Here is an 11,349-nt window from a genome sequence, read left to right on the forward strand (position 1 = left end):
GTCGTCGAACGTATACTGGGCGTTCAGGACGGTGAACATCTTCTGATATAGGGTGGAGAAGAAGTTGTCCATCACCTCGATCAGGTCTACGTTGCCCCGAGAGAAGTACTTCTCTAATTCTTCAAACAGGTCGGTAAACAAGAACGAGTTTTGTTCGTAGATAATGCCGTACGTGCGTTTGAACATGTCGTGGAATGACTTTTTCGACGTCGACAGAAGCTCTTTGAAGAATCCTGGAAGGGAAGATAGGGTTTTGATTGATTAGAGATTATAGTAATAGTAACAACAATTGTGCTTTATATTATTAAATTTTGACATATCATGACAATTACAAGATTAAATTGTGACAGCACTACCACTAGTCCACCCAACCCCCCAAAAAAAAAAAAAAAAAAAAAAAAAAAAAAAAAAAAAAAAACACATCCGATTACTCTAAACTTGTCTCTCATTAGGTAAGTTGATCACGACTGTATTGAAAATTCAAGTCGGTCTTCCTCTGAAAAGGTTTGGGCACTAGGGGAATAGAATATAACCTTAAGCAAGTGGTACATCTTTAGTACGTAAGTAGTTCTGTCTACCTTTTAGTACTTACGATTCTCTTCCCTTTTTTGGAACCAGCTAAAAGCTCATGTATTGTTGTCCTAAAGATCAGGGTCGTTGGATTTCTAATTGGCTCTATTTTGTAAAAAGTTCCAAAAACAAACGGTCCTATTTTTTTCCAAGTTGGTATTCCAATAATATTATGACATTAGTACCTATTGTTTAAGGACTGTCTCCTGGGCTTGGGAAGGCAGGATTACAAGAAAAAAGCTTTTTCCCAGGTTCGAACCCACGACCTCTCATCGAGTACTCACCAGGGGCGTCTATCCATTCCACATCCATGCCGTTATAGGCTGACTTGAGTTTGGTACTAATGGTCCTCAGGGCATAGCTCTGCTCGCTGAGTAAACTGTTGTGCCGCGAGGTATCAACCCGGACCTCTGGATTACGAGCCTGGTTCTGAAGACCGTCACCGATGATGGAGGTAGTGTATCTGGAGGGGGAGAAGAAAGATAAATTAGAACAGAATTTATTTTTGTTGAAGAATATAGTGCTTTAAAAATAACAAAACGGATATTTCCAGCCATTTCCCGATTTTGAAAATTTGGACCGATTGCAATACTTTCTCATTACTAGTATAGCTCCGCTACATATTAGTAATAGGAAGTAAAAAAGCATGACAAGTTTAGCTTAGTTCCATTTTCCTTTCGGAAAAAGAACCTGTTATGATGGCGCGCAGTTTAAGATTCCCTGATCCCTACGGTTTAGTACAGGCGCTATCACACAAAATTCTCACACGAACAAGTCAGCCTAGTGCGCCTGCCTTGTAAACGCTAGATCCCGAGTTCGATTCCCGCGCGAGGCGGATTTTTTCTCTAAACAGATAACGTTCGATCTCGGAACTTCTGGCTTTCTCCTATTATGTCTTCCTTCTCTCTTCGCTTTCGAAACGATAAGACCTGAGCAGTTACAGTGCCCTCTATCGAAACTCGTAAGAAAAAAAAGCAGATTTTTGAGCCACGGATGGGTATAAATTTGGAAGCCAAAAACCAAACTATGTTGTTTGGGACCAAGTCCCCGGGGTACAAATCTGGTGGGAGGTGGGGGTTTGGTAATTCCCCATCCGTGGCACAACCTTCCCCATCCGTGGCACAAGCTCTGCTTATACGGATGGGTATACCATTTATAAAAAAATGTATGTTCTGAGTTTTTTGTCGATCAAATATAAATGGAAACTTATTAAAAAAAAAAAAAAAATACCTTGCTCTGTCAGATCCGTTCCAGCAGTTGTCATCCTGGGCTCCTGAAGAGAAGTAGTCATTCTCATTGCACATCTGATATGGGAGGTAGCCAAAAACCAAACTATGTTGTTTGAGACCAAGTCCCGAGGTACAAATCTGGTGGGAGGTGGGGGTTTGGTAATTACCTTGCTCTGTCAGATCCGTTCCAGCAGTTGTCATCCTGGGCTCCTGAAGAGAAGTAGTCATTCTCATTGCACATCTGATATGGGAGCTTAGACCAGAAGTTACGCGTCTGTCGTACACGATTTCTAAAACGAGAAACAGAAACACGAAAAGGATTAGAAATTGAGGAAATCTAGAACTAGACAAAACCTTACCCTAAGAAACACTAAAATATGCAAAAATTACCTATGATTTTTAATTTTTTACCTATGACCCTATGAACATGTTTTTTAGTTGAGATCCCTGTGGTACGTATGGTGTATGGGTCAAAAATTTTCAAACCATTTAGTTAGCTTGGAGGTGGAGGGTAGCGCGCCCGCCTCTCAGGCGTTAGGTTCAGGTTATTTTATAAAAAATAAAATAAATAAATAAATAAATGCAATTTCTTTGTGTTATTATATCACAACTTTGGTGCTCACTAACTAAAATATGCAAAAATTACCTAAATATTTACAATATGATTTTTAATTTTTTACCTATGACCCTATGAACATGTTTTTAAGTTGAGATCCCTGTGGTACGTACGGTGTAGGGGTCAAAAATTTTCAAACCCATCTAGTTAGCTTGGAGGTTAGCGCGCCCGTCTCTCAGGCGTTAGGTTCAGGTTATTTTAAGGCAGGTTCTATTTTATTCCGGGCGAACTTAGTCCTAACACAGCCAAGGTTCATTTTCGAGACGGCCAAGGTTCATTTTCGGGACGGCCAAGGTTCATTTTCGAGACGGCCAAGGTTCATTTTCGAGACGGCCAAGGTTCATTTTCGGGACGGCCAAGGTTCATTTTCGGGACGGCTAGTTTTCTCCTATCCTGACCTCCTTCTCTTTAGATTTCGGAATGATAAGACCTCCAGTTCCCTCTAGTATATCAGTTTTTCCCCCCAAAGTAAATAATATCTGACAAAAATAATAAATAGATGTTATTCTGTCTGTAGGTACTCACCTTATATCTTTGATCAGTTTATCCAAATCGTTACTCGACGAATTCCCTCCCAGCTCGGCGGGTTTCTCCTCTTTCTCCTCCTCTTTGCTTCCCGCCTTCTTCTCCTCTCCATCTCCTCCTTCAATTCTCCGCGGATTTCCCTGCCTATTGTTTATCACGGGTTCTTCCTCTTCCTCTTCTTCCTCCTCGTCTTCTTCTTCCTCTTCGTCTTCCTCTTCTTCTTCGTCTACATCTTCGGAGAGAGGGAAGGAGGGACGGGAATTGGTGCGTCCCGAATTGGAGACTTGGCGTTTCCGTCGGCCCAGAATGGGTTTGCCGCAGCCCGAGAATACCTGGGAAAAGCAAAGATCACAAAAGGCGAGGTTAAAACTGTGCTCTTTCTTTAGGGGATAAACAATATTTGCCGCCACCGGAGAATACTGGGAGAGCAAAGATTCACAAAGGGAGTTAAAATATGCTCTTTTTAGGGATAAAAGAATAATATATCTTTAGGGTATAATGATAAATTATCTTTAAAAAAAAAGAGGTTTGACAGAGGGAGCTGTAATTGCTAAGGTCCTACCGTCCCGAAATTGAAGAAAGAAGGAAGACAGGATAGGAGAAAGCCAGCCGTTCCGAGAACGAACATTATCCCATCAGGATAAAATCCACCCCGGCCGGGAATCGAACCCGCGGCCTAGCGCTTACAAGGCAGACGCGCTAACAACCAAGCTAACTAGGCTGGCCTTTGACTTTACTTATCCTGTTTCCAAGGCTCAGAAACTATTATAAAAGTTGGGCAATGGTTTTAAAGGTTTTTATTAATGGAAAGGGAGCCCTAGAGTTCAATACTTACCCTCTGTGAGACATGTTGTGAGTTCTCCTGGAAGTTCATGATGGCCTCTGATATTTTAATATTGATGGGTTCCACAACCATCTCGATGTTGAAAGGCCCCAACAGTCTTTCGGCTATCTTTTCAATGGCATCTGGAATTCAAAAGAAGGAGTTTAGAATTAACTTGTTTCATTGTTATTGTTTCATTACAAACTTTCATCAGTAAATGAGTTCTTCAAATTAAATTGGGAAAGGAAAACCTAGACCCTTGACAAATGGAGTGTGCCTGAAGGCATGTGAATCAATTATAGGTTATTATAAGTTTATTTTTCATACTCATTACTGGTAGTAGAGAGGTTTTGTGCACAGCCGAAATTTATTTATTTATTTTTTAAGAGGTTTGATAGAGAAGTTTCATTACAAACTTTCATCAGTAAATGAGTTCTTCAAATTAAATTGGGAAAGGAAAACCTAGACCCGTGACAAATGGAGTGTGCCTGAAGGCATGTGAATCAATTATAGGTTATTATTAAGTTTATTTTTCATACTCATTACTGGTAGTAGAGAGGGTTTGTGCACAGCCGAAATTTATTTATTTTTTTTTTAAGAGGTTTGATAGAGGGAACTGTAACTGTTAAGGTCTTATCGTTCCGAAAGCGAAGAGAGTAGGAAGACAGGATAGGAGAAAGCCAGCAGTTCCGAGAACGAAACCTATCTGTGATGTCTAGGATGAAGTTTGCCCCGGGCGGGGATTGAACCCGCGACCTAGCGTTTACAGGGCAGACGCTGGTACTTCTACTAATAATAATAATAATAATAAATAACGACTTTCTGAAGTACTATGTAGTAGTATCGTTCTTGCTACCCAAAATGTTCAATTATTTTTTTAGGAAAAAGCAACATTTTTCCCTCGAGAAAAAAAAAGGTTGGAGTTTCTATTCTTAGTTCTTACCGATGTAATGAGATGAGTGTTTAGGTTGAAAAATCCACCGGCTGAGAACTCAATGTTCCGGCTGGAAATGTGATTGGTGAACAGCATCAACTGGGAACAAAGAAGACATTTTATCAATTTGAGAGTTTATTAAAAAATGTGTAGCCCGATTGCCCGATGAATAGACCAGAAAAACTAATCAAATTGCCGAAGATGTGTCAAAATTTTTGTTCGAGAGTTGGTAAAACACTAATTATTGCAAAATCGTCGAATTAAAAAAAAAAAACTTGGAACTTATTTCCTACGTTAAATTTAAACAAAACTCTCACCTCCTCCTTTGTATTAACATCTATTTTGAATCCAGAGACCGGACTGAGGTTGTTATCCTCATGGTTGTCGTCGAGAGGCCGTGAGGTCACGGGAACCACGGGTATCACGTTCTGGTCCTGCCCGTTGTCGTCCATTCCCATGTTAACACGATGGGTGTTGTCTTGGTTCGGGTTTGTGGGAGGGAGAGTTGAGGAGGGAGTAAGGGAGAGGGAACAGAAAGTACAGAAACTCGAGATTTTTGTAACAAAAAGTAGAGAGAATTTACTTCTTTTTTTTTGTAACAGAGAGTACAGAAACTCTTGTAAGATACCCATAGGTTCGGGGTTCAATCAGAGAGTCTATTTATTTATTTTATTATTATTTTTAAGAGGTTTGACAGAGGGAACTGTAACTGCTGTCTTATCGTCCCGAAATCGAAGAGAGAAGGAAGACAGGATAGGAGAAAGCCAGCCGTTCCGAGAACGAACATTATCCCATCAGGATAAAATCCGCCCCGGGCGGGAATCGAACCCGCGGCCTAGCGCTTACAAGACAGACGCACTACCAACTAAGCTAACTAGGCTGGCTGAGAGTCTATTTAGAAAAATAATGAAAAATTGGTGGTGGAATTTTCACGCTATGACAGAATTCCTGGCTGGTGGCTGGATAGATTAAAAGAATGTGTCATGAAGTAATGCGAGAGCGGTTCCGAGACTTCATAGGTATAATGATATGCATTCACAAAATTACTGAGTCAACCAGTGTTTGTTTATTATGATTCCAAAGCATTCGGAATTATAGTCCGAAGATTTCCGAAGAAGACAAAAAAAACCAGATGTTTCTATCTCAACTAGGAAAAAAAAGAAAATAAATTAAAAGCGAGGGAACAATTTCATGTGTGACATGAAGCCTACCACAAATCGCTTTTCGGAGGTTTCATGTCTCACATGAATCCTACCGTATTTGAAAAAAATGTTTTGTTTACGTCTGACTGTAACAACAACGCTTGAGTTTCATGTGGGACATGAATCCTACCGTAAGAGCGATTCTGGTGAAATTGATTCTGTACGCAAAAGGCTAAGATCTAGTGAAAAAGCGGTGTAAAGTGAGTAAGGCTGGTGTTTTACGGTCGAGTGTACTGGCGGGCGGAAAACACTGCCTTTACATCTCAAGCCAATAAATTATACCGGTATTACCAATATACCAATTTATTATGACGGTTTCACCGACGTATTATACCAATTTTCCACCGGTTTGAACGGTGCTTTAGGTCTGTTGAACCTCCTCATTTATTTGGGAGGGAGGTGGTACCTATGAAACAACATAATATCAGAAGGAACATTTTAATTTGATTACATTGACCACTTCTCTATTTTTTTTTTTTTTTTTTTTTTTTAAGAGGTTTGACAGAGGGAACTGTAACTCTAGGGTCTTATCGTCCCGAAATCGGAGAGAGAAGGAAGACAGGATAGGAGAAAGCCAGCCGTTCCGAGAACGAACATTATCCCATCAGGATAAAATCCGCCCCGGGCGGGAATCGAACCCGCGGCCTAGCGCTTACAAGACAGACGCACTACCAACTAAGCTAACTAGGCTGGCTGAGAGTCTATTTAGAAAAATAATGAAAAATTGGTGGTGGAATTTTCACGCTATGACAGAATTCCTGGCTGGTGGCTGGATAGATTAAAAGAATGTGTCATGAAGTAATGCGAGAGCGGTTCCGAGACTTCATAGGTATAATGATATGCATTCACAAAATTACTGAGTCAACCATCAAGTTGTTAAATAAAGTTAAAAATCTATTCCCAAATGAAATAAAAAAATATATACTTATTCCCTAAAAATAATAATAAAAGATAGGATCAGGAATTTCACTAGACTAGAATATGGAATTATTTGTGTTCTTTTTTTTTATTTTATCTAATAAATATAAATATAAATAAAGTTATTTTATAGCAGGTTCTATTTTATTCCGGGCGAACTTAGTCCTAAACAGCCAAGGTTCATTTTCGAGACGGCCAAGGTTCATTTTCGAGACGGCCAAGGTTCATTTTCGAGACGGCCAAGGTTCATTTTCGGGACGGCTAGTTTTCTCCTATCCTGACCTCCTTCTCTTTAGATTTCGGAATGATAAGACCTCCAGTTCCCTCTAGTATATCAGTTTTTCCCCCCAAAGTAAATAATATCTGACAAAAATAATAAATAGATGTTATTCTGTCTGTAGGTACTCACCTTATATCTTTGATCAGTTTATCCAAATCGTTACTCGACGAATTCCCTCCCAGCTCGGCGGGTTTCTCCTCTTTCTCCTCCTCTTTGCTTCCCGCCTTCTTCTCCTCTCCATCTCCTCCTTCAATTCTCCGCGGATTTCCCTGCCTATTGTTTATCACGGGTTCTTCCTCTTCCTCTTCTTCCTCCTCGTCTTCTTCTTCCTCTTCGTCTTCCTCTTCTTCTTCGTCTACATCTTCGGAGAGAGGGAAGGAGGGACGGGAATTGGTGCGTCCCGAATTGGAGACTTGGCGTTTCCGTCGGCCCAGAATGGGTTTGCCGCAGCCCGAGGAACACAAATAATTCCATATTCTAGTCTAGTGAAATTCATTCCTCAGGTGTTCATAAACTTTACTAACTCCCTGTAGAGTGTGGGACAAAAACAATCATCCTGAATATTATACACAGAAAGAGAAGATTACAGGAAAAACATTAGGTACCTGGAGAGACTAGAGAGTAATTTCCGACTAGAAATAATGCCCGGATTAGAGCAGCCCGAGAATACCTGGGAAAAGCAAAGATCACAAAAGGGAGTTAAAATATGCTCTTTTTAGGGGATAAAAATATATAAACTCTTTAGGTGATAATGATAAATTATCTTTAAAAAAAAAGAGGTTTGACAGAGGGAGCTGTAATTGCTAAGGTCCTACCGTCCCGAAATTGAAGAAAGAAGGAAGACAGGATAGGAGAAAGCCAGCCGTTCCGAGAACGAACATTATCCCATCAGGATAAAATCCACCCCGGCACAGCCCGAGAATACCTGGGAAAAGCAAAGATCACAAAGGGAGTTAAAATGTGCTCTTTTTAGGGGATAAAAAATATATGCTCTCTTTAGGTGATCAAGAGGGAGTTAAAATGTGCTCTTTTTAGGGGATAAAAAATATATGCTCTCTTTAGGTGATAATGATAAATTATCTTAAAAAAAAGAGGTTTGACAGAGGGAACTGTAATTGCTAAGGTCCTATTGTCCCGAAATCGAAGAAAGAAGGAAGACAGGATAGGAGAAAGCCAGCCGTTCCGAGAACGAACATTATCCCATCGAAAGATATGAGAGAATAGAATAGAATAGAATTAGAGAGGCTAATACGGCGTGACAAATGAGTAATGAGACTGCACTGTGAGATTAGCCAGCTATAGTGTGTTGGTTCTACACTTCTACCAGATATAAGCCATCTATAGATAGTTATTGTATAGTGTTGGTTCTTCAAGTTAAGTATAAGTGTTGAATCTGCATGCACGATGGATAGGTATAGTTATTATATCAATAAGTGAAAAAGCATTTTATAGACGGGAAAAACACATTTAACTCTGGGATTAAGCATTCTCATTGGCTACAACGTATGAAATCAACCAAAAGCATTCTCATTGGCTACAACGTTTGAAATCAACCAATAAGATTGCTAATGGCCCGGGGCACAGAGTTTAAACTGGGTTTAGATTGAACATTTGAACTAAGCAATCTCTTTGGCTGAAAATTTTGAAATCAACCAATCAGATAATCTGAATCAGATTGCTAAGTGAAAGAGAAGATTAACTTACACTAAAGTTTTTGGTGTGGTTTTCTAGTCTATTCTATTCTATTTATTTTATTATTATTATTTTATATATTTTTTTTTTTTTAAGTTAAACTTTGAACCCTGATTGCGGTCCTGGAATGGAAAACCCCTGAAGGCAAATAATAATAAATTTATTCTACTCTTAAAATTCAAAGCCTCAAAAGGTAGTTTACCTTTTTCCATGGACCTTATTGAATTTAGAATCGACATTCAGACAGTCACCCTTTTTATCTTAATATTTTCCCCATGAATTCAATTCCAAATTCTTTTCCTTCTTATCTTAAATTGGTCTCATATCCTTCTCTTTCTCTCTCTTTCTTTCTCTCTCTCTCCCTCCCCTGTCTTTCTCTCTCTCTCTTTTTGAAGACAAAGAGCCACTGCAAAATGAAATAAATGGGCTTACTTCATTGGGGGCTTCAACCCCCATTTTTCTTCATGAAATTCCAGCACTATTTCCTCCCCCCTCCCCGCTTTTTTATGAACCTTCCCCTACACTCCCTCTCACCTGATTCCCCTACCTTCCTTTCATCTTCTTCTCCTACCTCCCCTCACCCTCCTCCTTCCCTTGAATTTCACCCCTGTTTCTATTCGAACCAACTTTAGCCGAAAAAATTCCAAAGGTAATAAAAAGGATTCCAAGAGAAACGGAGGGGGAGGGGAGGGAGAGAGAGAGTGGGAAGAGGAGAGAGAGAGAGAGACTACCAGGCGAGCGCCTTGACCACTACACCACCGAGGTAGGTAAATCTAATGTGCTATTTACTTATTCCTGATGAAATTTATTCCACTTAGTCATGAGGTCCTCTTTTAATTTTACCACTGAAAGCAGTAGAGGTATGATTCAGATTTAGATAAAAAGAGTCTGATTAGATTAACATTTCACCATTTCAGAGTGTCTAAATATCATAATAATAATAATAATAATAATAGACTCTTGAGTGGAAGGTAACCACTAGGCGAGGTTAACGCCTTAGGCGTTCTCTACCACCTAACCCTTAGAGCTCTATTATTATGTGGTCAAATTCTCAAATAAACGACGCTGTCTATTTGAGTTCGTAAATAATATACTCGTATGACAATGTTTCGGATTTCCAACTCACAATACATACTTGAGTTACACTCTAGACTTCATTAGAGTTGTAACACCATAGCTAATACATATGGATCAGTGCCAAACTCGTAATCTTGATATCGGGCGAACAAGATAAAACAAAGCCCCGTACTCATGTCTCAGTTAATCTTCTGGTTTAATTAACCAATCAAAATACCTGGCCATAAAATATAACGCGCTTGTTTGTTTTAGTTTCTACATTTATTTATTTGTTTATTGTTTGACTTTAGATTCGTTCTATAAATTCCCCAAGTCGTACACACCAGACTAATTCTAAATGAAATATGGGTGTAAAGGTAGAAACACACTACCATCACGTCACGTGAAGTCATGGGGAACCTGTGCAAACCAACCTCAGTGTCGTATTGGTTGTCACGGTAAACTCATAGTCAAGTCACGGTATCTACCTAAGTCAAGCCATAAAATTTATCTAGATGTAATAACAGGGGAACGATATTTGTGACAAACATTTAAGTATGCTGAACACAATTAAAAATTCCTTATATGTATACAGGGTGTTTCACAACTTACTTGTCATCAAACGTATACTGGGCGTTCAGGACGGTGAAATAAAATTTATCTAGGTGTAATAACAGGGGAACGATATTTGTGACAAACATTTAAGTATGCTTAACACAATTAAAAATTCCTTATATGTATACAGGGTGTTTCACAACTTACTTGTCATCAAACGTATACTGGGCGTTCAGGACGGTGAAAATCTTCTGATATAAGGTAGAGATTCTTTAATCCAAGAGTTAAACTTAAAATAAGTTTTAAACTCACAACCAAAAAGTCGCGCTAGTTAAAAGTAAAAAAAAAAACAGGGTGTTTCACAACTTACTTGTCGTCGAACGTATACTGGGCGTTCAGGACGGTGAACATCTTCTGATATAGGGTGGAGAAGAAGTTGTCCATCACCTCAATCAGGTCTTCCTTTCATCTTCTTCTCCTACCTCCCCTCACTCTCCTTCCCTTGAATTTCACCCCTGTTTATATTCCAACCAACTTTAGCCGAAAAAAATTCCAAAGGTAATAAAAAGGATTCCAAGAGAAAGGGAGGGGGAGGGGAGGGAGGGAGAGAGAGAGAGAGAGAGAGAGAGAGGGGGGGGGAGAGAGAAGCTTTGATTGATTAAAATTAACACTTAATAGGTACCTAGGTACCTACTTTGCTTTTGCTAATTGCTTTGGCTTATAATTCTATTTACAGTCCACTTCAACTGGGAAGTCCGATGAGCTTTGTCAAAAAATCGTCAAAAAAATAGCTCGTTGATTAACAAGTAAGTATGTGAATAGTTGATCCCATGGGATTTTTCACGCCGAATCGAATGGTGAAACTTTTAGAACTGTCCGACTTACAGTTGAGAAGTTGCGGTTCCCCTCCATGCGCTTCCATCGGACTTCCCAGTTGACGTGGACTGTA

The 11,349-nt window shown here is 39.5% G+C and overlaps 1 protein-coding gene across 1 annotated transcript in view; it reads right to left on the reverse strand.

The window, feature by feature from the left end:
* Window positions 1–21: 21 nt before the first annotated feature.
* Window positions 22–11,349, reverse strand: part of LOC103520540 (glypican-4) — a gene marked incomplete at both ends in the record, with an annotated part of 13,163 nt that continues 1,835 nt past the window's right edge. Inside the window, 8 exons of the mRNA XM_008485640.1 lie at window positions 22–233; window positions 855–1,033; window positions 1,967–2,089; window positions 2,941–3,272; window positions 3,776–3,906; window positions 4,745–4,796; window positions 5,015–5,243; window positions 10,608–10,670. Of these exons, the coding sequence (XP_008483862.1) occupies window positions 22–233; window positions 855–1,033; window positions 1,967–2,089; window positions 2,941–3,272; window positions 3,776–3,906; window positions 4,745–4,796; window positions 5,015–5,243; window positions 10,608–10,670 (1,321 nt within the window). The remainder of the gene's footprint in view (window positions 234–854; window positions 1,034–1,966; window positions 2,090–2,940; window positions 3,273–3,775; window positions 3,907–4,744; window positions 4,797–5,014; window positions 5,244–10,607; window positions 10,671–11,349) is intronic.

This window comes from Diaphorina citri, unplaced genomic scaffold (genome assembly GCF_000475195.1).
Source record: "Diaphorina citri unplaced genomic scaffold, Diaci psyllid genome assembly version 1.1 scaffold3758, whole genome shotgun sequence".
Lineage (NCBI taxonomy): Eukaryota > Metazoa > Arthropoda > Insecta > Hemiptera > Psyllidae > Diaphorina > Diaphorina citri.